At 48.6% G+C, this 27,756-nt stretch overlaps 2 protein-coding genes across 2 annotated transcripts; both read right to left on the bottom strand.

Annotated features, from left to right (window-relative positions):
- Positions 1–3,474: 3,474 nt before the first annotated feature.
- Positions 3,475–4,791, bottom strand: LOC117193815. The gene is made up of 4 exons (XM_033398526.1): positions 4,185–4,791; positions 4,002–4,104; positions 3,793–3,929; positions 3,475–3,521 (listed from the first exon to the last, which is right to left on the bottom strand). Exons 1-4 carry the CDS (start codon positions 4,765–4,767, stop codon positions 3,475–3,477), a joined length of 870 nt encoding a protein of 289 aa, XP_033254417.1. The 5' UTR covers positions 4,768–4,791.
- Positions 4,792–4,826: 35 nt separating this feature from the next.
- On the bottom strand, positions 4,827–6,405 carry LOC117193500. The gene is made up of 2 exons (XM_033398250.1): positions 4,990–6,405; positions 4,827–4,923 (listed from the first exon to the last, which is right to left on the bottom strand). The coding sequence occupies exons 1-2, from the start codon at positions 5,953–5,955 to the stop codon at positions 4,843–4,845; spliced, it is 1,047 nt and encodes a 348-aa protein (XP_033254141.1). The 5' UTR covers positions 5,956–6,405; the 3' UTR covers positions 4,827–4,842.
- Positions 6,406–27,756: the final 21,351 nt, after the last annotated feature.

Raw genomic sequence — 27,756 nt, 5'->3', positions numbered from 1 at the left:
GGAACTACCGGAAGGCTGCACGCTAGTGGGCTTTGCGGACGACATCGCGCTAGTGACGGTAGCAAAGCACATCAGCGGAGCAGAGCAGAGATGCAACGCAGCAGTGGGAAAAATAACATCATGGCTCACAGCGAACGGACTGTCTCTAGCGGAGAAGAAAACGGAGGCTGTGCTCATAAGTAGCAGGAAGGTGGTCGAACAGGCGTGCGTGATGGTTGGTAGCACTGCCATCAGGACCAAGCCCGCTCTAAAATATTTAGGGGTAGTACTCGACCAGCGACTTACATTCAAGGCGCACCTGGAGTACGCAAGCGCGAAGGCAGCCACAGCAACAGCGGCCATCAGTAGGATGATGGCCAACACTGGAGGGCCAAGACAACGCAGCAGACAGCTCATCGCCGGAGTTGTCACCTCCATAATCCTATATGGATCGGTTGTGTGGGCACCAGCAATGAGGGTGCCGTCATATAGCAGGGACAGCAGAGGCGCATACAGACGCTGCGCCCTCAGGGTTGCATGCTGCTTCCGGACGGTGTCAGAGGACGCCGCACTTGTGGTGGCAGGCATGGTCCCGCTGGACCTCCTGGCGGACGAGCGGCAGAGCGGCATGGCAGTCAGTAGCGAACGCCGCGAGGGCACTATAGCACGCTGGCAACGGCGATGGGACCAAGCCAAAAATGGAAGATGGACGAGACGGCTAATCCCCCAGCTGAGACCATGGATGCAGCGGAAGAGAGGCCAGATTGACCACTACCTCGGACAACTGCTAACAGGGCATGGCTGCTTCAAGAAATACCTATACCGCTTCAAGCACGCCGATGACCCGTACTGCAGCTACTGCGGGCCAGGAGTAGATGAAGACGCGGAGCACGGCTTCTTTTCCTGTCCCCGCTTTCGTCGGGAACGAGAGATGCTAGGAGAGGCGAGCCTAGGAGTAAGCGTAGACACCCTCACCGAGCGGATGGTATCCGACGAGCAGACGTGGCACGCGGCTGCCAATATGGCAGCAAGCGTCATAAGGGAGCTGCGTAGGCTGGAGCGATGCCGAACCAACTAGAGCCATAGAAGACACCAAGCTCCGCACCGCGAAGTAATGCCTAGCGGCAGTCCCGCGGGAGTGGACCTACTCTCAACATTTCCATTCCAACAACCCATCCCCCCCCACCACCCACTATTGTTAATATTGTTTTCCCAAAAAAAAAAAAAAAAAAAAAAAACACACACACATACACATGCGAGTATGTGCTGAAGATCTTATGTGAAGAGGCTGAACGCGGGCAGTAAAGCTCCAACAGATCCAGAGGCACTGGAGGGTATAGTCAGGGCACTGTTTCCTCGAGGACGGCAGATCCCTAGCTCCCTGCGGCTCGAGCATAGCCCGAGCGACATCTGCGTGGTTACGGAAGCCGAGGTGTTGCAGGCAGGCAGAAACCTGATACCTAGGAAGGCTCCGGTTCCGGATGCGATCCCCAACAGCGCGTTGAAGCTGGCACTTCTTCTACTCCCGAGGGAAGTTGCGGGCCTTTTCAACAAATGCCTCCAGGAGCGGACGTTCCCCGAGAGGTGGAAAAGGCAACGGCTGCTACTATTAACCAAGCCGGGCAAGCCGCCAGGGGTGGCCTCTTCCTACAGGCCCATCTGCCTTCTGGACTCCATGGGAAAAGTCTTCGAAAGGGTGATCGGTGCGAGGCTGAGCGCAGCCATCGAAGCAGCAGGCGGTCTCTCCCAGAACCAATACGGGTTCAGGAAAGGGAGGTCGACGCTGGACGCCATCTTGAGGGTCGTACAAACGGCGGAGGAAGCCATTGCTGGGACTAGGTGGAGAGGCGGAACCAAGTCCTATTGTCTGGTGGTGACACTGGACATAAGGAACGCCTTCAACTCGGCCGACTGGACCCGGACGCTGGAGGCACTGAGGTCCTTCAACATCCCGGGCTACCTACTGAATATAGCGCGCAGCTATTTCAGCAATAGGGTGCTGACAATGGACACATGTCAGGGCTCTAGGGCATACGAAGTCTCAGCCGGAGTCCCGCAGGGCTCCGTTTTGGGACCTCTGCTCTGGAACGCCATGTACGACGGGGTCCTACGCCTCCCGATGCCAGCCAACACTAACCTGGTGGGTTTTGCTGACGACGTCGCAATAGTGGCGGTAGCGAAGGAACTTGCCGCAGTGGAGGAGCTTGCCAACGTCGCCATACAAGCCGTCGAGGCGTGGCTAGCCGCCGCGGGGCTGGAACTGGCGGCCCAAAAAACGGAGGCGGTCCTGATATCTAGCCGTAAAGTGGTCGAGACGGCCAGAGTGCAGGTCGGTGGGACCGCGATCAAATCGCAGAGGTCCATCAAGTACCTTGGAGTCCTCATCGACACGCGCCTGTCCTTCAAAGAGCATCTGGAATACGTCCACACGAAAGCCGGTGGGACCGCGGGAGCGCTATCCAGGATGCTGCTAAACACCAGAGGGCCAAAGCAGGCAAAGAGGAAACTGCTGACGAGCGTCGTGACGTCGCAGATGCTCTACGCCGCACCGGTGTGGGCAGAAGCCGCGAAGGTGAGGAGCTACATGCGAGGAGTGGAGGCAACGTACAGACTGTGCGCCATTAGGATCGCGTGCTCGTTCCGGACCATCTCAGACGAAGCCGCGTTAGTCATTGCCGGGCAAGTTCCGCTCAGGGGGCTGATAAGGGAGAGGAAGGAGATCCATGATGCCATGACGGACAGTGCAGCCGAGGTACGCTCCAAAGCAGAAATTAAGGACGCCGCCAGAAGGACCAGCATAGACAGATGGCAGACTCGATGGGACCACTCACCCAAAGGCCGATGGACCCACACCCTCATCCCAAGCATAGCATGCTGGGTTGAAAGGAAGCACGGCCAGGTGGATTTCTACCTTACCCAGGCACTGAGCGGACATGGCTGCTTCCGCGGCTACCTCAAGCGCTTCGGCCACGAGACAGAGGACTGGTGCCCCGAGTGTGGCACAGGCATAGAGGAGGACGCTCGCCACGTCCTCTTCGACTGCCACAGGTTTGACCTCGAGCGTCAGACATTGGAGCCAGCAGCAGGGTCTAGGGTCAGCACCGAGACTCTGGTGCCGCTGATGCTGGCAGACCCGAAGGTGTGGGAAGCGGCCGCGGAGTTCGCCTCTAGCGTGATGCGAACGCTTAGGTCCTTGGAGAGAAGGCGGAAGGAGCAGACGGAGTAGGTGTCCACGTCACTGCGAAGCAATGCTTTGCGGCAGTACCGCAGTATGTGGGGCCCCTAGTCCCAACATACTCTTGTCCGTTAAATTTAGTTAAATAGAAATTGTATAGTATATATTATAGAGCAATTAAATAAGTATATGAATATAAAAAAAAAAAAATGCGAGTATGTGCAACAGAAGCTTAAACAGCTACCTCCCGCCCTTTCTCCCAAGGGAAGCTGCCACATTACGGGGCATATTTGGCCAATGGCCAATCGGCAGGACATTTATTAGTGCAGCTCAAGGACATCGGTACAGCCATTTGTTGTTGTTGCACCTGTCGCCCAAAAAGGAGACAATTATTTATATGCGCTCAGATCATTTCTCAAATCAAGCTGATTGGCAATTCGAAGGGGCGGCAGGTGGTACGAGTGTGGGACAGCTTGGGCTGTCAAGGACGCAAGCTTTTTGTCCTGGGTCTTGAAATGATTTAAAGACTAACCAGAGAGACGGATGGGGTGGCAAAGAGGGAGAGTAATCAAAGAGATTTTCGAGCTGGACTGGCAAGTGGTACGGCCAGACGGACAAACAGGACCCCATGGACTCACCGATGCTTCCGTCGATGCCGCTGATGACCGCCGGGGACCATCTGTTCAGGTCGTCGATCTTATCAGCATCTGTGTCCAGATCGAGCTCCATGTCCAGCTGCAGGTCGCACGGCGAGCCCTCACCGTACGGGCATTGTCTGCGGAGGATAATAAATTACATTAGCAAGCGGAACGGAACAGAGACTCGATTGTGCGCGCCATGGACTTACATGGCCTGTGAGCCTGGGGTGAGGCCGAGGACGTGCACATATTGCTGGAGACCACTGGGCGTGGCGTACACCAGTGCAGGATCCGAGCAGCGATGATGGCGCTCTAAGAGGGGCAAAGGAGCAGAGAGAAATGGTGAATGATTGAAGAACCTTTTCGGGAGTGAAGTGCTCTTTGCCACTTACTGTACTTCCGCTTCCGTCGTCGGTATTCGTCGTCGCTGCCAGTGCTCTGAGCCGCCATCGCAGTCGCGGTCGCAGCGGAGGATGGCTGCGTGGGTTTGAATCCCTGCCTCTGTCCCTGTCCTTGACCATAGCCGTGGCTCTGACTCTGGCCTTCTCTGGGCTTCTCTTTTGCCCGCGATGCCGCCGTCTTGGCCGCACTGCAGCATCCCGTGGGTGCCACACTGGAGCCCGTGGAGGTGGAGGTCATCCGGATCAGCCTCTCCTGGGCCAGAGCCGGTGCAGGCCCTGCCTTGGCCCCTCTGTTCTCCCCCTCGTTCTCAATGGGAATGATCACTGTGTCTGTGTCGAGCCCCATGGCTGGTGGGCGAACGGCCAGCAGTACGGTGCTGCGCGACTTGAGGCGCTCCTGTTCCCTTCCGGCCGTGGGCGTGTTCGCGTAGCTGGGCGTCGCGTGCAGGGACTGCGAATCGCTCTGGGCCAGCACCGTGCTCACGGTCACGTTGGCGCTGTCCTCCGAGGTGTTTTGGCGGGAAAAGTAGCGCGAGTAGGCCGCCCCCTCGAATTCGCTGGCCCCACCGCCCATGCCGGCGCTATCCGTGCAGGAGATTTGCCTGGCAGCAAAACAGGAGTCGGAGCGGCAGCAACTGCGGAAGGAGTCTCAATCTCCACGGCTACACCACGGTGGAGGTGGTGGCGAAGGCTGCTTGGCCAGACTGGAGGGAACATTGATGTGCAGGCGCTGTGAATTCAGAAGGGATACCAGAGATTGGAGAGGAGAACCAGCCACATGTGGACCATAACTCACCGCTTGCTGGGGTGCTTGTAGCGGGAACGAGCGCACCACGTGCCTCGGGAAGATGGGACTGCACTGGGCACTGATCGACTTGGCCTCCAGGATGCGCAGTCGCTTGGCCAGTCGCACCCGCTCCCGTGTGTTCGCATCGAGGCCGGCAACGGCGATGATCTCCGCGCCCCCAAAGCTGACGGTGCAGCGGGAGCTGGAGTAGGAGAGGCTCTCGATGCTGCCGCGCAACGAGGCGGTCAGACTGTCGTCCGCCAGTGTTGAGCTGTGCAGGACGCCACCGCGCTCCGCAGTTATCACCGTGGCAGTTGCTGTGGCAGTCGTCGAGGTATTATCGTAGCCGGAGCCGTTTTCCTCCTCTGAACTGCCGGATCGTCGTAGCAGGTCCGTCTTGGCCGGGGTATGGGTCTGGGCGTGGACCAGGAGGCTGTGGATGTGTATGGCTTGGCGGCCCGGCCCCGGGCCCGACGAGTTGCTCAGCGAGTTGCTGGCCAGGCTATCCTCCAGCGGTTCCGCGCTCTTCCCGTGGGAGCGCAGCGAGGCTTCCACCGAACCCGAAGCCACTTCGATGTCATCCTGAGCCTTGCCCCTGCCCTTGGGTTTTGTTTTTGCCTTGGCTATGGTTTTTGCAGATGGCGTTTGTGGCTCCTCCGCGGGCGCTGCGGCTGAGTCCTCTTCCCGGCTGCCACGGCGACCGCCACCGAAGAGCTTGCGGGGCAGAAAGATGCGGCCAATGGACTTCCGTTTCTTAGCCCGCTTGGCTCTCTTGTGCTCCTCGTAGTCGCGCCTCAGGGCCTGCATCTTGTGCTCCACCAAAATGCTGAACACCGCCTCATAGGTGAGGGCGCGCTGCAGGTCCAGCAGGATGTCGTTGGTGGAGACGGCCTTGTCTATTTTTGTTAGGAGACGCATCGACTCCTGTCCCCCCTTCCCACTCGCCCCACTGTTGCTATCCTGCGCGTCCGCCATGTTGCGGGTGGGGGTGGGCGCCCCTGCGTTGGGTCTCCGTCTCCTCAATGGGTTGGCGCTCTCTCTGGATGCTGCTGCTGCTGGTGTCGTCGCTGTAGCTGTGGCACTTGTTTGCGACAATTTGCATCCTCCTCGACGCGTTGATGTTGAAGTTCTGGTTGACACGTTGATCGGTTTGTCCTCGAGCCGTGCCTTTGACTGCTCCTGCTGCTGCCCGTCATCTAGCTGAGGAATGGTGTCTAGATGGTGTCCAGGTGTGGCGCCACTGTCACCGTCGGCAGCGTCGCATCTCCTCCTCGTGTTCCAGTGTTTCCCTTCTTTCTATGGCAGTTTACATCTTGCTTTTTTCGTATTTTTGTTCGTCAATTGCCTTTTCAATGGAGCAGTCCTTTTGTGTGTCACGATGGCTTCACAAGTGGCGCTTACCGGCAGCGGCTGCAACACGACACCTGGAACCTGCAACAACGGCAATAAGATATTAGATTCACCAATTCAACGACTCAATAGACAATCATCCCATCCAATACCCATCCCATACCATCCCATGCCACTCTTCCACAGCCACCTTCCACTTCCATCCCATCAATAGTCAAGGCCGCACAACTGGCGCAACCGAAGAGGCGAGGGGCGAGGAAAGTTTGCCAATAGTTTATGCTCACTTCTCTGTCTCTGGTTCTGTCTTTGGCTCCTGGTTCGGGCTCGCGCCTGCCTCCATTATTCATGAGTGTAACAGATTTCTACTTGTTGCACGCACACACATAGAGAGAGGCAGAAGCACTCCCCCGCACACGTACATACAATATGTACGCATAAAAGCCATTCTCCGTTGAGTGCCGTGCCTCAGTGCTGTCCGACTTTTCTTAGCATTTTTCCAGCAGAATTTTGCTGGAAAATTCATATTTAAGGTATTGAAATTCTTCCCCATGAGATCTAAACGTGTTTTAAATTACTTTTTATCTGATTCTTAACATAAGATTTGCTTTTTTTAATATATCATGTAGTCATGTTTGAAACTACTTCGAAATTCACTATACTTCAAACTTGAATCAAATGGCTATCGTATCGAGCGGGCACTAAATATTCACCGAACACAATTCAAAGCGATATAAAATTTAAGTATATATTAAGTATAATTTCTGAGAGTAAAGCGAAAGCTAAACGGGCATCACTGAGCGAAAAAGGGGTCGGACTGCCAGCGGGGGGCAGTGGTAGTATCAATAACGAAGCTGAAGCTGAAACTAGGCTTACTGCCACCACTCTCCCAGTGTTTTTTTTTTTTTTTTTTTTTTTATATTCATATACTTATTTAATTGCTCTATAATATATACTGTACAATTTATATTTAACTTAATTTAACGGAAAAGAGAATGTTGGGACTAGGGGCCCCGCGGACTGCGGTACTGCCGCAAAGCATTGCTTCGCAGTGGCGTGGACACCTACTCCGTCTGCTCCTTCCGCCTTCTCTCCAAGGACCTAAGCGTTCGCATCACGCTAGAGGCGAACTCCGCGGCCGCTTCCCACACCTTCGGGTCTGCCAGCATCAGCGGCACCAGAGTCTCGGTGCTGACCCTAGACCCTGCTGCTGTCTCCAATGTCTGACGCTCGAGGTCAAACCTGTGGCAGTCGAAGAGGACGTGGCGAGCGTCCTCCTCTATGCCTGTGCCACACTCCGGGGCACCAGTCCTCTGTCTCGTGGCCGAAGCGCTTGAGGTAGCCGCGGAAGCAGCCATGTCCGCTCAGTGCCTGGGTAAGGTAGAAATCCACCTGGCCGTGCTTCCTTTCAACCCAGCATGCTATGCTTGGGATGAGGGTGTGGGTCCATCGGCCTTTGGGTGATGGGACCCATCGAGTCTGCCATCTGTCTATGCTGGTCCTTCTGGCGGCGTCCTTAATTTCTGCTTTGGAGCGTACCTCGGCTGCACTGTCCGTCATGGCATCATGGATCTCCTTCCTCTCCCTTATCAGCTCCCTGAGCGGAACTTGCCCAGCAATGACTAACGCGGCTTCGTCTGAGATGGTCCGGAACGAGCACGCGATCCTAATGGCGCACAGTCTGTACGTTGCCTCAACTCCTCGCATGTAGCTCCTCACCTTCGCGGCTTCTGCCCACACCGGTGCGGCGTAGAGCATCTGCGACGTCACAACGCTCGTGTCCAGTGTCACCACCAGACAATAGGACTTGGTTCCGCCTCTCCACCTAGTCCCAGCAATGGCTTCCTCCGCCGTTTGTACGACCCTCAAGACGGCGTCCAGCGTCGACCTCCCTTTCCTGAACCCGTATTGGTTCTGGGAGAGACCGCCTGCTACTTCGATGGCTGCGCTCAGCCTCGCACCGATCACCCTTTCGAAGACTTTTCCCATGGAGTCCAGAAGGCAGATGGGCCTGTAGGAAGAGGCCACCCCTGGCGGCTTGCCCGGCTTGGTTAACAGTAGCAGCCGTTGCCTTTTCCACCTCTCGGGGAACGTCCCCTCCTGGAGGCATTTGTTGAAAAGGCCCGCAACTTCCCTCGGGAGTAGAAGAAGTGCCAGCTTCAACGCGCTGTTGGGGATCGCATCCGGACCCGGAGCCTTCCTAGGTATCAGGTTTCTGCCTGCCTGCAACACCTCGGCTTCCGTAACCTCGCAGATGTCGCTCGGGCTATGCTCGTCAGGAGATCCTGTGCGGCCCTGCAGTGATTCAGGTTGAGTTGAATCAACTGCATGTCGTCCTGGTTTTTCCGAACCCGCTTCGCGTGGCTGGGCAGTTTTTAGTGCCTGCCTGGTGCGTGACCTCCTTCTTTCCAGCTGCTGAGCAGATGAAGCACGCAGGCTCTTTTTTGCATTCGGCAACTTTGTGCACTTTCTCCCCGCATTTGATGCAGCAGCCACTCCTGTCCACTGTACTCTTGCAGTTCCGTGCGATATGCCCGGGTTCCAGGCATCGGTAGCACCTTGGGAGTCCATCTCTTTCCCGGATCCTACATATGGTCCAGCCGATCCTCACCTTGCCGCCTTTCAGGACCGCTTGGCCCAGGGAAAAGGGCAAGCTGACCACCGCCAGCTGGGACTCCGCGTATCCGCGGCGCAGACTGCGGACTCTTACTCGACCCTCGTCAATGTTGAATTGGCGAGTTAGAGCGGCACAGATCTCCTGCTCTGTCGCGAGGGAGTCGATGTCCCGTATCTCCAATATGACCCCCTTCGAGTCTTCCGTCATTGCGCGCACAGACGCTCCATCGCCGAGGACACGTGCGATGCTGGCTTTCATGCCCTCAGCACTCTCCACGCTGTCTTTTGCCACCTCCAGCAGAAGGTTGCCGTTTATGGTGCGGCGTACCTTGGAGACGCAGCTTCCCAGGTCGGAAAGCTGGTTGTCGTGTCGTCTGGTGACCATTGCCAGAACCTCGCTGTACGACTTCCCGGGGGCCTGAACTATGACCGCGTCTGGGCGAGCGCGGCGTGCTGCTCGCGGCCTCTTGGCCACCACGCTCCATTCGCTGTCCGGGATTCCGGGGCTCTTGGGCTGCCTCATGGCGCTGGTCGTCGCCACGTCTCCGTGTGGCCGCAACGGGGCCTTTTTAAGGGTCCTCTTGGTTGCGATAGCTCCTTTTCGCTGCCTTGGGCGCGTATGTGGGGTTCCCGGCTCCCCCATTGGACCTTCGGCCACGGATGGCTGGCTAAGTTTACGCCACGGTTCGGTTTGCGCTGCGGCATCTTTCCTCCAGACGGTCGTTGTCTGCTGCTCCTTGTCTGCGCTCCGCGTGCTCTGTGAGCATTTCGGGCACAGGCCTTGGGCGTCGGAGCCTTCCTGCAGCGCGCTTCTACCCGCTGCAGCCTCTTGGCTCGATTCGATGATGTTCGAGTGCAGCTCCTTCATGCGCACGAACAGTGCTCTGGTGGCCATGTTGATGTGGCGCGTATTTTTGTCCATCATCCTGGTCTGAACCTCATCAAGGATTTTTCCCAGCTCCGAGAGGTTCTCAAGGCAGGTAGCCTCCTGGTGGGCCTTGCTCTTATTGGGCGGCGTTTGCCTCTGGGAACTTCCCGGGCTGGCTGGGTCCCGAACCCTCTTGGGGGTCTCCCTAGAGTCAAGGTCCCGACTCTGCGCCGCTGCTGCTGGAGATGGAGATGGCTCGCGTGCCGGCGATCGGGCGAGCATGCTACCCTTCCTGAAGGCGAGCTTTTCAACCTCCTCCATTTCTATTGTTTACTTTAGAATTTGAATTTCGAAATTAAAATCTCCCTCCGTTGGCGCGCAACTCCAGCTCTCTCCAACACTCTGGCAGCCCTGGGTCGATCGGGGCTGTCTGGCAACACCGTCCGTGTGGCAACTCTACGCGATCACCTGTCTGGCGGCGCGATCAGCTGCTGTGTGTGAAGCTCCGGACGAGAAGAAGAAGAAAGAAGAAAATTTGAGTGAAAATTCCTTTTTTCCCTCCACCAACAATGTGGAAAGTGGAAGTGGAAGGCGCCAAAACAAGGGTTCACCCCCCCTTCCCCTGCTGCCTGGAGCGCACTGATTGTGCCCCTGCAACAGAGCGGGATGCCGGTGGGGCCGGTTTTTATACGCAGTACGTACCGGTGCGACAGCAACCTGCTCTCAAAAGCTTTTCTTCCAGGTAACACGCGCAGCGCGGATGCTAAAAACGGAAAATCAGGAGCCCGTGATTCAAAACAACCGCACTTGAAAACGCTCAACTCTGTGTGCCACCACTCTCCCAGTGTGTGTTTGTCTGTCTGTGTCTGTGTATTCTGGTGCTGAGGTCCTAGGGAGAACGTGTGCCGGCGACAGGTCGCGGTCTCCCTTATGGCCTCCATTGCGCTTTCTACGGCTCTTCATACGCGATATATAGTACCTCCATACATATATCTACGTACATTCCGAATAAAAACCTACAATGGAAATGGATATTGTTTTCATTACCGAAGTTCAAAGTCAGAGCCATAGCCCGTAACCGTTGTCGTCGCCATTGCATGGTGTGCCGTAAACGTTGTAGTTGTCGTGCTCGTTGTTGCAGGCGCAGTCATATTCATGCATTTCATGCAAATGACACACAAAAGGGTCGTGACAATGGGTGCCGGTGCTGCCATCAACAGCAGAAAAGGAGAGAGATGATTAAATGGAAAATAGGAACAAATAAAAATAGCAAAGAATATGTCCAAGGCGGGGCTTCGTGGCGTGTCACCCCTCTAAATACCATGTGGCACGGGCTAATTAAATGATATGGCTAAATAATGTAAAAACTTTTGAAGTCGCCAGTTTTGCATATATTTCAGTTAACAGTATTAACGGCCCAAGTTCCAGCCGCAGGCCCATCCTCCGAAGGACTCCTCCAGTCCGACCCTCCTCACACGCACATCTGCACACAGAACGAACACAGAGAGAAATTTACGAGCGGAAATCTAATATTCATAGTTGATCCCATTTGGGGGGACGGTTGGGTTGAGGTTTAGCCAATTTACATCTTTAAGCTGTAAGCCATTTTCTAGCCAGAGAGCAATCTGGGCCGATTGAAACTGAAGACAAGAGTGGTGTGTGTTTGTTGACAGAGCAAATTCTTGTAATAATAATAATTTTTGGAAGCGGATGGCATAAGCGTCTTATCTCTACTCCGAAAAGAGCATCAGGCGCCCCAGCAATCTCTAGACAAGCGAAAGAGCGGAGAAAGGCAGAAGGAGAAAGGTCATACACGCATAAATTCACACAAACATTAGTCCAAGGGGTATTGTAAATTTCTTTAAGGTCAGGCATTCCCAGAATATTAACCGATGATATTTGTACATTTTTAATCAAAGTTACCCAAACAGAGACGCTCACCTTGATTAAATACACCTTGCCGGCAGCTAGGGCCGTGCTACTCTCTCAGCCAATCCCAAAATAAATCATTCGAGGACATAAAGAGAAGCCAGGCAAAAATTATAACTGTTGCTGCTGCTGCTGCTGCCGCCGCAAATGTAAATAATAGTTAGCAGCGGCAACAGCTGTCGTTTCTCTGCTGCCTTCAACCAAAGACTATACAATACAATACAATACAATATTGTATAGTCTTTGGTATTGTATAGTCTTTGCTTCAACTGAGGCGGCAGCGACAGAGATCCAATGCTCAACAGTTGTGCAGAAGCAGAGGCAGAGAGCGCAACAGAGAGAATGAGATAGAGCTGCGCAAATTCTGTTAACATAGGCCTATCTACCCTGTTAAGCTGCATGTTAATGTTACTGCTGCTGCTTGTTGCTTACTGTAAACATGTTATCTCTTGTCTGTGTGGCTTTTTCTCTTTCTGTGTGTTTGTATGTGTGCGTGGTTTCAGGGGGAACTTTTCAGCCAAGTAGTTGACAGTTTTTTCTCCATTAAACTTATGCGATTGTATTTTGTAGTTTTTGCGAGTCCTCGTAGTTTTCCCTCTAAACTTATAGTCGTGTTTCTCCTGGTGTCAATGACAGGCAGAACAGATGTCTCGTAATTGAGGGCATGCTACTTGGCTAATGGCTTTAAAACTTTAGCAGGCACATCCTTTTGTTTAATTTATACCATCAAAATATGTAAATTGCGATATGATATGCAGAAATATATCCTTCAGATAAGGTTTCAAGGTTGATCTTCACTTAGAACTATGTAATTTAACTTTCCGGACATGCAATAACAGCTACAAAGTAATCGCTATATCCCGGACACCCATGTCGTAGACGTGATAATAAAGCACAAAATTCCGCATCCGCCGCGCTGGCCAGGCCGCGTTCATGCCACATTCAGAACGGTGCCACACTCCACACAGTATTCCCCCCATAAATATGTAATTGTTAATAATTTCGCAGTACAATTATCCGCGCTCAAATCAAGAATGGAATCGTATATGCAAATGCCCCGGGCTGCAGTCAGAGACGGAGTTGGAGAGGGGGAAAGGCGGAGAGGCGGAAAGGAGAACTGGATTCAGCGCACATTCGGGTCGGCGAATGCTTGAATTTAATCAACTTTCCGTTGGTCGACACCAGCTTCACACCGACACCGACACAGATGCCCAATGCTTTCGGCCTGGGAGGGGGGAAAGGGGGCTGTTCAATTATTGACGCCCCCACTCGCTGTTGCCGCTGTCCTTCGCAGATGCTCGTATGTATGTTTGTATGCTGGCCCACAAAATAAAAGGCAGAGCAAAATAACAACAGACCAAACCCGAACACACACAAAAGCCGGAGTGGCAAATAAAACATGCACATGGCTTAAAGCACATGACACCGAAACGAGAGCTGGTCCGAAAGCTGAAAATCGAGAAGTGTTCCTTTTTTTGCTCCGCTCTACAGTTCCGTGTCTCATTTGGTAGTGGCACGACCTTTGAAATTAGAGTTCTGAAATGTTGTTTTTTTCCTTGTAGAGTTTGTCCATCGGTGTGTGCAAGAACGACACACGTTCAAATGAGTCCTTGGCCGCAACGAGCGCTGCTGTGGGCCTGCTCCTGCTCCCTGCCTCTCGGCTGTACGCGACCTCAGAAAAGTGCAGCAAAGACAGCAACAGAAGGAGCACCGTGGCATCCGAACAGCCCAGCAGCCCAGCAGCCATCAACGTGTCAGATAATTAGTGAAAACTGTCTGTGAAGAAATGTCTGTCTGTCGCCAGGTCCAAGGGTCGGTACCAACATCTGCATTCACAGCCACATCCCACGTCCAGTGGCACTGCCACGCTGGCTAAACCAAAGCCATGCACAATGGGTGGCAGTGGCAAACGAATCTTGTCATCTCTTCATATCGATAATTCATCAATAAATACAATTTTGTAAGCTTAGACTAACTTTTGAAGGAGAGATGCTCCTTGCCGTTTTTGCCGTTCTTTCTTTTCTAACAGGACAAATTTTAAGCACTCATTGTATGCTGTCATCGCATGGTGCGACATACTGTGCCTTTGGCCCAGATGAGACGCCGTCTGAAATGCAGGATGACAGTTTGACGACACACACATACCCGTTCTGCCAGGCCTGGAGCAGTACTCTGTGCGCAAGTTTGCCCAGGCTCTCGAAGTGTTTCCCAAGGCCCTGGCCGAAAACTCTGGATTCAATGGCACCGAAGCTGTTAACCTATTGTATTTGGCTCACAAATCCGAGAGCGGCAAGAACATCGGTTTCGACATTGAAGCAGAGACGGCGAGCACAATAGATGCGGCGAAGGCAAGGATCTTCGACCTGTATCAGGGAAAGTTCTGGGGTCTCAAGTACGCCGTTGGTGCGGCCACAACCATCTTGAAGGTGGATCAGATTATCATGGCCAAGCGTGCCGGAGGTCCCAAGCCGCGTCAGGCTGCCGGCAGTGATGATGAGAGCTAAACATCTCGCCTAACTTCTAACATACTACCCCTAGTTTCTCCAGCTCCTGCAAAAATTGCTTCACACAAGAGGCCCCATGGAAATTATATATGTCCCATACGCATGCATATTCAGGACCCTGCCTGCGCATCTGTGTTTTTTTCTGGCGTGTCTGTGAGTGTGCTGTGGCATGCAGTTGTTACTACTGGTAAAACCGTGCTACAACTGTGCTGCCATTGTCGTTGTCGTTGCTGCTGCCTCCTGTGGATGCTGTGGCTCAAGTTCAAATATGAGCTGTCTGCTAGCTGGCGAGGGATCTCCTCTGGCGTCTGCCCATCGTACTCGTACTCGCACCACGCCACAACAGCCATTGTTTGGCCTTGAACTTTGACCCAACATGAATTGGATCAATTTCGGATCATTGGCGGAGTGAGTTATGCGAATGGCCCCAATGGGGGTATGAGTCGCACGCGGTTTTGTTTATTTATCATAGTCGCCAGCTCGTATTTATGGACTTTTCACAATCGGATCAGCAGGCACATCAATCAGTCTGTTCTGTGATTCCCCGCTATGCACCCCATCCCTTCCCTGGCCTCATCAACTGCTGCCTGTGCTATGCCTATGCCTGGTTCTGCGGCACAAATCAAACTTTCAAATGGTTCGGGTGTTGTTTTTTTTCTTTTTGGTTTCGAAGGTTCGATATAAACATGGTGTCTGGGACTAAATATTTACACGTAGCATTGCTGTTTTCGTTTGGTATTTGTTTGCCGCTTCGCCTTGTGGCTAGCTGGCCTCTACTGCCGTTCCCTGCCACCGGTTTTCCTCTGCTTTTGTTCTGACCCATTCGATACCAATTCCAATTCCAATTCAAACCGCATCGTGTTCATGCGTTTGGCATTTTTATGAATGGCCGTCGGGTGTGCCATTGTCTAGGCAGCCTCAAAACAACAACAATCAAAAGCAATTAAATACCTTTAACTTTTCCGGTTAATTTTGTTGTTTAATTTACTCGCTGTCGTACTCGCACCAGATACGTGCACACAGCAAATACTTCTGTATACAAACAACAAGCGGAGAGGGTGACGCGAGAGGGTGAGCAGGAAGCAGTGGAGTGGGTGAAATCAGGCGGGGAAATATTGCGTATACGCATGGAGGCAAGTTAACGTACCCAATTCTATTGAGCTCTTATACGAGTTGTAAACAATCTTTGGCTTTCTAAAACGAAAACAATTTCAATCTTGGGCCTCCGCCTAATTGATTTCTAAGATGTACAATCTCAATGGCTCCCGCCACAATCCCAATCTTTGACACTCGCCTAAATGGAAAAACAATGTTTGCCCACACCCGGCTTCCCATAAACAATCTCAAACCCGGCTTTGTGCAGATCCTGCACTTTGAGCATTTTACAGTTCTCTCTTTGGATGACGAAATCCAATACTCGGGATGGCGAAATCATTTGAGATGTTTATAGAAAAACTATTCCCGAAAGGGATCGACGATGCAAAGATCAAAAAGTTCAAGTCAGTCTTGATCCAGAAGCGACACCGAAAAGTCGAACTAAAAACTAAGATCGCGCAAACCCTTTGTCCGGAATCCTTTGTGACCCTCAACTTAAATCTATATCTGTAAACTTAGAAGTAAAATAAAAACTTTTTAAAAACGCAATCCGCTACCGCAGTTATTTAATTGGCACACATAATTGGGATCCCAGTGGCAGTAACAGAATCGGAGGCATGTCCTTGCCCAGTGAAAGGGAAAGGTCAGCAGAGAAAGCTACACACAGAGAGAGAGAGAGAGAGAGAGAGGCAAAAAATGAGACTCGTTTCCATTAATTTCCAATGAAAGTCATGAGTGCCTTCGATTTCCGATACTCTTCAAAACTTTTCGGGCATCACGATGATTCAATATTGGGAATTGTTGGCAAGTTGGAAGACACAGATACATTTCATTAGCATACCAGAGCCAGACTTTTGAATGCTCCTCAGATATTCATAGAACATTCATTAAGTGCCTGGTCAAGTGTCAGCTTTATTGGCCCAAAATATTGCACAAGTGTTGCCTAAAACTTACCTGAAAATTCTCCAAATAGTGGAAAATTCGGCTTAAATATTCCTGTGCCGCAAAAAAAAACAACACTACGCAAAACAAACCTCAACAAATGGTGCACCTCAAATCCTATGCAACTTCATAGCAACAGCATGCCCATCGTGCCCCAGGCCGTCCCACTTCTCCGACTAAACAATTCTGGGTAAATAAATTACACAATAATTTGTATTGCATCTACAAGAGCAACACACTTTCGCTACGTTGCGGGGAAAATGCCTGACTGTGCAATATTTACTATATATTGTTGTTTTTGTTGTTTTAAAGTGTTTCTGTTGGGGCTGCTCGGACGTTGGGTACAGTCATGGTGTTGCTGTTATTGTTGGTGTTGGTGTTGGTAATGGCGCCGCATTTGTTCACGCAAGAGTACAGTCAGAGAAGGGCTTGGGGGCCGGGGATGCAGCCCGGTAGGACGGCAGGGTTGCAGGGCGGCAGCACTCAAATGACAATCGATTTGCGAACGCAAAGAGCGTAAATACAAATCATGCATTACACAATTGGCCTCCTGGTCGGCTACGCTCCAGCTCCTGCTCCTGACCGGGCACTGGTCTCCTTTCGGTCTACTGGAGTGCACAGGCCTTGGCCCCACAGTGGAAAACAGCTGAACTTTTCCTTCGGTTCGCATAGCCCAGAGAAAGTTACTCCCTTCTGTTTCTGCTGGGCTCTCTCACTTATTATCCCCAAAAAGTTGTGTTGTAATGGCTAACATCGTTTTTGACTTGGCTAAAAACACGAGGAACACGGGCAACACGAGGAGGAGGAACATCTCGGAGCGGAAAGACGCCAACATCTGGTGTGGAAAGTTCTCACGCATTTTTAGTAGAATTTAATTGCTGGCGTTTAGCGGCGGACACGGCCAGAGGCAGTGCCATGTGGCAGATGGTGGCAGGAGAGAAGCTTATGTATGTGTGTGGCTTCCCATCCGTTATGCTATTAATTAGAGCGCTCGCACACGCTCTCACCGGTACAGATACTGAGACAGAGATACGGGGGCACAGACACACCCACATACCCACGCGAGACTCGCAAATTTATGGCTTTTTATCGCTGCAACAAGTTTATCTCGTCTTCCTGCTGACGGACGCTCATTACGACCCCCACTTTGTTGTCGACTGCTGACTCCGCACAAAATATTCACTCAGCCGAGAGTAAACAACATTCTTCTTCATCTTCTTCTTCGTTTTTTTTGGCCAGATTGTGGGGTGGAGATATGCAGGTTTTGGCCAGGTTTTGGGGGCGAGCTACCAGTTAACATTCGAGGGATCAAATACCAGCCACTATTTGAGAGCACACCGAAGGACACTGACTCTCAGCGGGTGCATTATTCAATTTAAATTCATTTGTGGACTGCAAATTTATTGCATTTGCTGTTTGGCATTTTTTTGTTCCTTGGAATTTACTTTAAAATTCAAGGGAAAATATTTGTTCTTGGCTTGAAGGAACAGAATATTGCGCTCTAATAAATTGTATATAATCTTTAACACTCAAAAAGAGTATAGAGATTTGTGGGGAAAGTGGATGTGAAAGAAGCCTTTCTGACCCGAGCCACGTCTGTCTGTCTGACTGACCGTCCGACCGTCTTGTGGCCTAGTTTTTAGAGACAATAGGAGCTACAGCAACGAAATTTCGCATCCACACTTCTTTGATAATCCATCCACAATTTTTGAGATACGAATTAACAAAAAACGCAGCCGTAGCTGCGACTCCCAACGTTCGCCCTCTTTTTTTAGTAATATCATGTTTCCTTTCGCAATTCCATTTGCGGGAATTACAATTCTAATCGATTCTTTGTTCATCTAACAATTTGTATACCTTTGGCATTGGGTATTATGATTTTGAACAAATGTTTGCCTCATTTCTAGATGTTTCTTGTTCAAAGAAAAGTGTCGGTAAATTGGAAAAAGAGAGAGAGAGGGAGTGGCACTGTTGCTAGCGTGTAGTTTTTTTGATATTTCCTTGTGACATCCCTTCTGCAATGGAAATTATTATCTAATTCAGTTTTCCAATTGATTGAATTCATGTTAGCCCCCGCTCCAATTTACCACATGTTGATATGTGAAAAAAGACAAATGGGAATTCGCATTTCAGGTGAGAGCGAATCTGACACTTTTTCAGTGGAAATTAATGATGTTGTTGCCAACTCTGCTCGAAGGCAATCACAAATGCGTATCGAAGGGAAAAGAAAGGGAAATATCGATTAGGTTTTCGTGCAGAGGCTGGTAGCCCTAATTGCTGGCCAATACAGAAATGAACCTGTAGTATGTCGTATGCCAAATAAGCATATGCCCACAGCATTGTAGTGTATACAATATGTCAAGTGGTCATATGCCCAAAGTTAATGTAGAGTATCACGCTCAAAACCATAAAGACACTTTGTCGCAATGTTTACGTAACACAGCCGCACTCAAGAGCTGTAATACGATCAGTCCTTTTTTCTGCATATACATTCTTACAAACATAAATATACACATACAATATGGCATGCTACATGATCCCGTTCTGCCGCTGCTCTTAGCGACAGAATATTATGTACTTTTAGGCTAAAGAAATTTATGAAGAATAAATTGGATTCATTTCTACCAAAACCAAACGACAGAACAGAAGTGTTTTTCTCTGTTCAAGTTATTTGTGAACCCTCTTTGTACAATGAAAATCCAATTTATGTGCTTCATATTCGCGCTTTCACTTTCCACCGCTCCTTGCCCTTGCCTGCCTCTGTTTAAACTTTAAAGTGGCCATTTATTAAAGAGAGCCACATGCCAAGGGCCACAAATCTCACGCGAGATGTGTGAAAGCGACACAAGTAATCTACATATGTGTGTGGCCAAAATGAAGAAAAGTCAGAGCATTGGTTACCCCTTGGCTAACCCCAAGCCAGGGGAGGGCGCCGCTTATCCTTGAGATATAAACTGACATTCAAGCAACAACTCGGGCGTATGCATAGCACTCACACTCATAGCACTCGACGGAATTGTCGAAGATGCTGAGGGACGCCCGTTATCTCAACAAGGAGATGAAAGAGTTGGCGCAGAACGTGGTGAGGATGCAAAAGTCCGCGCTTCACAGCTTCGACGCAAAGTTTCAGAGGAAGGAGAGGGTGGAGCGGCGTGATCAGGAGACGCAGTGCTCCCCTCAACACGATGCGCCGAAAAGGAAGCTGGACGAAAAGGAAGCCGACGAGGAGCTCGCCGAAGCGGAGAAACAATATGAGTGGCCATCCCACGTTGCAGTCCCGCGAACAACCGGCAAGGAAGACCGAATCAGCTGCCCCTACCGAAGGTGAATGGGAGAAGGTGAAGAGCAGAGCGCACGCCCGGAAGCCAAGGCCCCGTCCGGATGTTATTATCATCGAGCCAAAAGGGGAAATGACTTACGCGGAGATCCTTAACCTCGTCACCCGCAACCAGAGCGAGAAGATGAAGAAGGTCGGCGAGAGTGTGAGCAGAGTGAAGCGAACAGCCAAAGGTGCTCTTTTATTGGAGCTCAAAGACGCCTCGAAGGAGACCGCGCAGCTGCTTCGCGAGGACATAGGCACTGTCCTAGGAGGCAAGGCGGAGGCGCGAGCACTCACCCAGCAGACGAGGCTAGAGATGCTCGACTTGGATGAGATGGCTACCTCGGAGGACGTGAGGAAGGCCTTCAGCGAGCAAATGGGGATTACACTCGATGTGGACGCCATTAAGAGTTTGCGCCCAGGCTTTGGTGGTACCCAGCGGGCTATTATTTGCCTGCCGGCGAACCTTGCGACGAAGGCGCTATCCGTTGGTAAGGTTAAAGTGGCATGGTCCGTCTGCCGCATACGGGAGCGAAATCTGCCGTTAAAGTGCTTCAGGTGCCTTGAGATCGGCCACGTTGCACTTAATTGCAAAAGCTCTGTAGACAGAAGCGGGTGGTGCTTCCGCTGTGGGTCTGAGGAGCACAAGATAAGCGACTGCCACAATGAGGAAAAATGCTTCCTTTGTGTCGGAAAGGGCAAGCCCCACTCACACGTAGCTGGTAGCCACAGGTGCCCCATGGCACCCAAAGAGAAGGCAAGTCAAAACGCTGGACATGGTTAGGTTTTACCAAATAAACCTAAACCATTGCGAGGCTGCCACAGATCTGCTCTCTCAGTCGGTGCGTGAAATGAGATCGGACGTTGCTATAATTAGCGAACCATACATTTCTCCCGAGGATGGATTCTGGGTCCAAAGCTCCTCAGGAAAAGCAGCAATATGGGCTTGCGGTAAGCCTCCTCTGCGGCCCTCAGTGTGCGCTGAGTTCCGACATTTCGTCAGGGCAAAACTGGGGAACTTATGGATTTACAGCTGCTATCTCCCCCCAAGCTTGAGCCGTCATAGCTTCTCATAGCCGTCAAAGCGTTCTCCGACAAGGGAACCTTTCAATAATAGATTTCCATAACGAGGTTAACAAGAAAATGACCTTGTTAATAAATAAGACAATAATGACTCACGGAAAGGACAGTGAAATCACAAAAGAATTAAATAAAAAAACGAGGGGGAACGTTGTGAGTTGCTGCGTACACCGCAACTCTACAGTTATACCCGATACTAAGTCAGTATGGCTCTCCTGCGGCAGACGCCGCTAATATTGAACCACACGACAAAGAGTGCGTGCGAGAGAGACAGAAAATCAGTCTGAGCGTGACGTCGGGCGCTGCGTGGCCACTGCAAATTGATTTCTTGCTTTTGGCTACAAAAATGATCCGATCTGATCCAGATTCAGCAATCTGATAGATATAGTCATTATCTATGATTCTGCGTTTTTAGTTTTCTCGAATGTGCAATATTGTGGATGCAACAGATTTTCGTTCTTTGTGGGGGCGGAAGGGGGTAGGGCGAAATTCTGAGATATACGTTTTATAGTGAGATCTAACAGAAGTGCGGATACCAAATTTGGTTACTCTAGCCTTAATAGTCTCTGAGATTTGTGGATGCCCCAGATTTTCGTCCTTTGCGGGGGCGGAAGGGGGTGTGGCGAAATTTGGACACGAAACGGTCAAGGTCCGATATCACAGGAGTGTGGATACCAAATTTGGTTGCTATGGCTCTTATAGGTTCTGAGATCCTTGAACTCATATTTTGCAATTGGCAAAACAGACCATGAAACCTGTGTGTTAGAGAGAGACAGAGCGAGAAAGAATGAAATTGTTTTCTTGATTCTGGCTATAATAATTATACGATCTGGTTGAGATTTTACACTCTAGAACATATAGTCATCCGATTCTGCGTTTTTGGTTTTATCGTATCTTTAAAAATGTGGATGCCACAGATTTTCGTCCTTTGTGGGGGCGGAAGTGGGCGGGGCAAAGTTTTGAAATATTTTTGTAGCAGTGACATATCACAGAAGTCTGGATCCAAAACATCGTTGCTCTAGCTCTTATAGTCTTTGAGCACTAGGCGCTGAAGGGGACGGACAGACGGACGGACGGACAGACGGACAGACAGACAGGGCTCAATCGACTCGGCTATTGATGCTGATCAAGAATATATATACTTTATGGGGTCGGAAACGATTCCTTCTGGACGTTACACACATCCACTTTTACCACAAATCTAATATACCCCAATACTCATTTTGGGTATCGGGTATAAAAAGATTAATAAATAAAATTAAAAACAGAATATATGCATATATTTCAAAATACCAAAAGTTTTTAAATACAACATAGTATATAAAGATATAAAAAAAAAATATTACCAATAAAAAAAAAAATGATTATTTTAAAATAACTACATAATTATATTACGTTATTTCTCTAAAAAGGGAGGTGTAGTATGTCGTATGCCAAATAATCATATGCACACAGCATTGTAGTGTATACAATATGTCAAGTGGTCATATGCCCAAAGTTAATGTAGAGTATCACGCTCATAAACATAACATACGTAACACAGCCGCACTCAAGAGCTGTAATACGATCAGTCCTTTGTATGTGGACTGGCCTGCAGCGTGAGAACTGCAGTGTCGGCAATATATTCCAAGTGCCCAAATGAGCATTCCAATGTATATGCTTTCTGCATATACATTCTTACAAACATAAATATACACATACATATGGAATGCTACATGATCCCGTTCTGCCGCTGTTCTTAGCGACAGAATATTATGTACTTTTAGGCTAAAGAAATTTATGAAGAATAAATTGGATTCATTCCTACCAAAACCAAACGACAGAACAGAAGTGTTTTTCTCTGCTCAAGTTATATTTGAACCCTCTTTGTACATGGCGACCGTGACAAGTGCCACGAACATGTAATGTAATGTAATGTTCGGAAACAAAAAAAAAATATATTGAAAATAAAATAAAAATACAATGAGCCGGCACGAGAGCGGAGAACAACAGCAGTACCACAGCAGGCACCACTAGAAGCACCAGCAGTCCGACTAACAGGAGAATTACCAACGATAGCAGCAAACAACATAAGCAGCAACGGACCGGAATTGGAAAGCCTGGAATACGTACTGAGTGAGTAGAGGTAGCAATGCCAAAAAAAAGGCGCAGTGGAGTAAATAAACGGCTCAAAAATAGGAAAGCCGAGTTACTAAAACTGCTATTTGCCCCCAACACAACAATTAGTTGGGAGACAGGCAATAAGATACAAGCTGAAATCGACAATATCGAGTCGATTCAGCAAGAACAAAAAAAAGCTCAACCTCTACAACTGAAACATCTAATAAAATACAAATAATAAACTCATTCGTATCCCAAGCGACTACAAAGAAGAAGCCCATAATAACAAAACCGGAACCAAGATGCCCAACAGACTGCCCGGGACCACTGGAGTCGGCGCACTGCAAATACACATGTTGCAAGGTGACCAGCACCGGCGCCCCAACCGCCTGTAAGATGACCAGCACCGACGCCCCAACCGCCTGCAAGAAGACCGGCACAAGCACCTCCGAACCCGCAAACTAAAAATATATTAATACAAAAAAAAAATTGTAACAAAAAAAAAAACCAATGAAATGTTAAAGAACCCTTTGTAATACTGAGCGATAATTGCGTTGCTCGTAATAGAGTATGGCCTGTGAAGCCATACGAAACACTAGACAGGAGATCACTGCGTTGATCAATAATAATTAATAATAGTAAACTGATATAAAATGAAAAGAAAACTTTTAAAGTAATTACTATAAAAAACAAATTTAAAAAAAAATATTTCCTTCTCTAAATAAATACAAACATTTAATACAATATATATATAATTAAATATGCGACACTTCAGTTTACGTTTTAAAAAAGGTTTTATTCTTCACTTAAACTTTAGCGTACCTTGATTAGTTATTTCCCCGACGATGACTGAGGTCTGAAGTCTTGAACGGAATTAACTTTGGTTGAATTCTCCGACGGTGTCGCGATTGACGTTTGTCTTGAACAGAACTGAGTTGGCTTCTTAGATGCAGACTATTTATATTATGATGCTCGGTTTGGGATTCGGATTTGGATTCGGAGGCGTTGGCTTCGACTTCGGCTTCGGAGATGGAGTACGTGACTCGATCGATATGTGGGAAAGGCGGCTGTTGATGAAAGGCTTCCGCTGCGTATGATCGGTGTTGCATTACTTGGGGGTGGCTGAGAATAGGGCCTCTGATTGGTCAGCTAGGATGGTGTGATTCTTGAGAATCGATTCGTAATTGATCTCTGAAGAGTGGCGTGATTCTGGTGCGGCTGGATTCTAGTGCGGCTGGATTCTAGGGCGGCATCTATTGTTTTATGTTCAACTTCCAGTTTAGGGTGTTTGTTTACATTGCCTGCAATCGGCTGCGCGTGGTCCATTTCGAGCGTGAGATTGTTTATGAGGGTTCGAAGCTGAGGGTGTCGTATTGTTTATAGTATTGTGGGTGCAGGGTAATAGACATAGACAAGGGTATGCGGAGCATGGACTATAGATATGTCACTCCCCCATTGTTAGATTTAAGCCTGTCCTCAGGCGATTATCCTTGGATATAGTTCGGGTGCGTCTAAAACTGTGCCTGCTGGGGATTCCTCGTCTTCGTCTGAAGGTGTTTCTATGTGCGGGTCGGTTTTAGGCTTATTGCTTTTACTTAGATTAAACAATTTGTAGCTTAATCCTATTATGATTATGACAAATAGTAGTATTAAGCTTACATGTAATACATTATTTAATCGCGTATTTTCTATTACGATTTCTTTGGTTTGCAAATAAGACAATGGTTTAATTTTTGTTACGTTATTGTTGATGTAGATGCTTTGTGCAAATTCTGGTATGGAGTTGGATATTAAGAATTCGTTTAACTGTACACTGCAATTATGTATTTTTATTAATGCGTTACCTTCTACTTTTATTTCTTGGTATAGGCAATCTTGGTTTAATATGGTTTTTGGTAATTTCCAAGTTAACAATATGTTGGGTTCTATGAAACTTATTTGAAAGTTTTGGTGTGCTTTGGTGTATGGACATTTTGTTTCTACTTGTTTGACTATTCCTGAAATACATTCGTCATTTATTTTTCGTTTTGATTCTTTTTCATATACCTCGTTTTCTAGAACGTAATAATTGTTTTGCCTTAGGTCAGTGAGGATGTTATTATCTTCATCTGGATATGGGACAATTTTAAGTATAGGAATATTTCTGATCTCTCGTGGGATGTTGGAAATTATTAGTATTTCGTTAGTGTCTGTTTTCAACCAGGTAGATGTTTTGAGATTTAATAATTTCTCTGAATCGATGTGTTTCAGGTAATCCTGCCTCAATAATTTTGGATTAATGATCCCTAATCTTGTTAGCTGCATGCCTAATTCAATATCCTCTATGTACTCTGTAAAATGTTGAAGGTTAAATATTAATATCTCTAGTTGCTTATTTCTATCATTATCCTTGCTTAATTTATTGACAACTTCTATGCCAGAATTTACTGCTTGGATTACTAAGTTTAATTCGTTAGCTTGAACACTGTGGCTAGCCAGATTGTTTATTTTCCCTTCTAATTCGACTTTATCATCTTGATCTAATGTTCCAAATAGATATTTATATACTGTGCCTACTGCATTTATAAGGCCTCTTTTGTTTCTTTTGGCTATTTTAGTGTGGACGTTGACACGCAATGACTGCATCTTTCAAGAGGCGATGCAGTTACTGCACCGTCAAGTGGCCCCTGTGACACCAGCAGAAGGCTGTTACGCGCGGATCCCAGGCAAAACGCAGCCCTCCTCCCGCCCAACCGACCGAGGGGCGCTGCCGCATGACGCGCGGTGCGTAGCCGAACCAAACACGAACATGCAAGAAAGATAGCTATTAGACTAACATTCGAGGAAAATTAGTACTAAACTTACTAAGAAACTAAGCATGCAATCAAAGTACAAATACCACTACAGTTACTAATTAATAGAAAGGTGTGTAAGGATTAATAATTTAATAAGAGGAAGAGAATTAGTGGTGGATATAATATGGTAGAGGGAATTATAATCCGAGCAATAGACCCTAAACGGTTCATGCAAGGAATAATTCGATCTACAAAGTGGAAGGAACAACGGTATAAAATTTCTAGTCAGTCTAATAGGAATCGTGAAGTTTATGCGGCTCAACAGATCAGGGCTGTCTATGTCACCCCTGATCAAGTTGTGCATAAATATCACACCAAGCATTTTTCTACGGTTAACTAAGGATGGGAGGTTTACTAATAGTAGTCTACTAGAGTAAGATGGGAGTCTTACACCCGCATCCCAGTTAAGGCCCCGCAGAGCAAAGAGTAAAAAGTTTTTCTGTACTGATTCTATACGGTCCTGGTGTACTTTGTACTGAGGGCACCATACACAGGAGCCGTATTCTAAGATCGGACGAACAAGCGAGGTATAGAGAGTCTTTGTTATATAGGGGTCGTCAAATTCATTTGACCACCTCTTTATAAACTCAAGCACGCTCATGGCCTTATTTACCATGGTAGAAATGTGTTCGGAAAACTTTAACTTGGGGTCTAACATAACACCCAGATCATCCACCAGGGTAATTCTCTCAAGAGAACCACCAAATAGGGTGTAAGGAGCCAACAAAGGGCTAGAACGATGAAATGTCATAACTTTGCATTTCGAGGCATTAAGGTGTAACAAGTTTGCACAACACCATGACTGAAAGTTATTGAGATCGGATTGCAAGCGAGAATGAAATGAAATGTCCTTGTACTGGACACAGAGTTTAACATCATCCGCATACATAAGTTCTCGAGAGTATGTTAATACTGAAGGTAAGTCATTAATAAAGAGTGTGAAGAGTAAGGGGCCTAGATGGCTGCCTTGTGGTACTTCCGAAGAAACCTTTACTGGGAAAGAGAGGGAGTTTTTGAAGAGGACTCTTTGAGACCTAGAACAAAGATAGCTAGAAATCCATCTCAGGAGGTTGGGCGGAAACCCTAAAAGGTCAAGTTTATGCGCTAAAAGGGAATGGTTTACAGAGTCGAATGCTTTACTAAAGTCGGTGTAAATAACATCCGTCTGTAAGTTACCTTGAAAGCCTTTAATAATGAAAGAGGTAAACTCTAACAAGTTCGTGGTGGTTGATCGCCGCCTTATAAATCCATGCTGAGTTGGAGATATAAGTGACTTGCAGAGATGTTGCAAGTGCGGAGTTAAAACCCTCTCAAACATTTTAGGAATAGCGGATAACTTTGCTATACCTCTATAATTTTTTGCATCAGACTTGCTACCTTTTTTATGGAGAGGAATTATAAACGATTCCTTCCAGATCGGGGGGAAGCAAGAAGAATCAATGGATAGGGTGAATAGTTTAAGCAAAGGTCCACACAGAGCCTCGGCGCAGTACCTGAGTACACAACCTGGAACCCCGTCTGGACCCGGTGAAAACACCGGCTTAACTAGTCGAAGATCATGAAGTAGGGAACATTCATTTAACAAGGGACTGAAAATGCCGTTCGACCTCGGTAAACCGTATGGGTACGGATGACCAGAGTAGCTTTCCTCAGAATAGGTGGTTTGGAAGAATTGGGCAAAAAGATCGGCAATTGCCTGATCATTATTTGCCGACGTATTACAAAATGATAGCGAGGATGGGTGTGCGGACGTTCTACGCTTACTGTTTACGAAGCTGTAAAACTGTTTAGGGTCCTGAGAAAAACGTATCCTGCATCGAGATAGGTAGTTCTTATAGCATTGAGCATTAAGAACTGAAAAGTTTGACCGAGCTAATACATAGCGAGAGTGAGAAGTAGGAGAACCCACTTCTTGAAATTTTTTATAAAGTCTTGATTTTAAGTTTTTTAGACTGGATAACTCTTTGGTAAACCAAGGGGGTTTTCCAGATCTAGTCGGACAAGAAAGCGGGACACAAGAATCGAAAAATGTGCCAAGAGCATTGTAAAAAATGTTTGTGCCTTTTATGATATCAGTGCACAAGTACAAAGCGGACCAATCAAAATCCCTAATGAGGTTATTAAGCTTCGCAAACTCGGCTT

Source organism: Drosophila miranda, assembly GCF_003369915.1.
Source record: "Drosophila miranda strain MSH22 chromosome Y unlocalized genomic scaffold, D.miranda_PacBio2.1 Contig_Y2_pilon, whole genome shotgun sequence".
NCBI classification, from domain to species: Eukaryota; Metazoa; Arthropoda; class Insecta; order Diptera; family Drosophilidae; genus Drosophila; species Drosophila miranda.
The sequence above is the reverse complement of the archived record's forward strand: the minus strand, read 5'-3'. Positions and strand labels throughout refer to the sequence as shown.

Excerpts from the sequence above, each read along its gene's own strand:
- LOC117193815 (XM_033398526.1), bottom strand. The coding sequence starts at position 4,767 with ATGGGCGGTGGGGCCAGCGAATTCGAGGGGGCGGCCTACTCGCGCTAC. Across the intron at positions 4,105-4,184 it reads ACGACGGAAGCGGAAGTACA|AGCGCCATCATCGCTGCTCG; the intron begins GTAAGTGGCAAA and ends TGCCCCTCTTAG. Across the intron at positions 3,522-3,792 it reads CGGCATCGACGGAAGCATCG|GTGCAACAACAACAAATGGC; the intron begins GTGAGTCCATGG and ends TTTGGGCGACAG.
- LOC117193500 (XM_033398250.1), bottom strand. The coding sequence starts at position 5,955 with ATGGCGGACGCGCAGGATAGCAACAGTGGGGCGAGTGGGAAGGGGGGA. Across the intron at positions 4,924-4,989 it reads TACAAGCACCCCAGCAAGCG|CGCCTGCACATCAATGTTCC; the intron begins GTGAGTTATGGT and ends CTGAATTCACAG.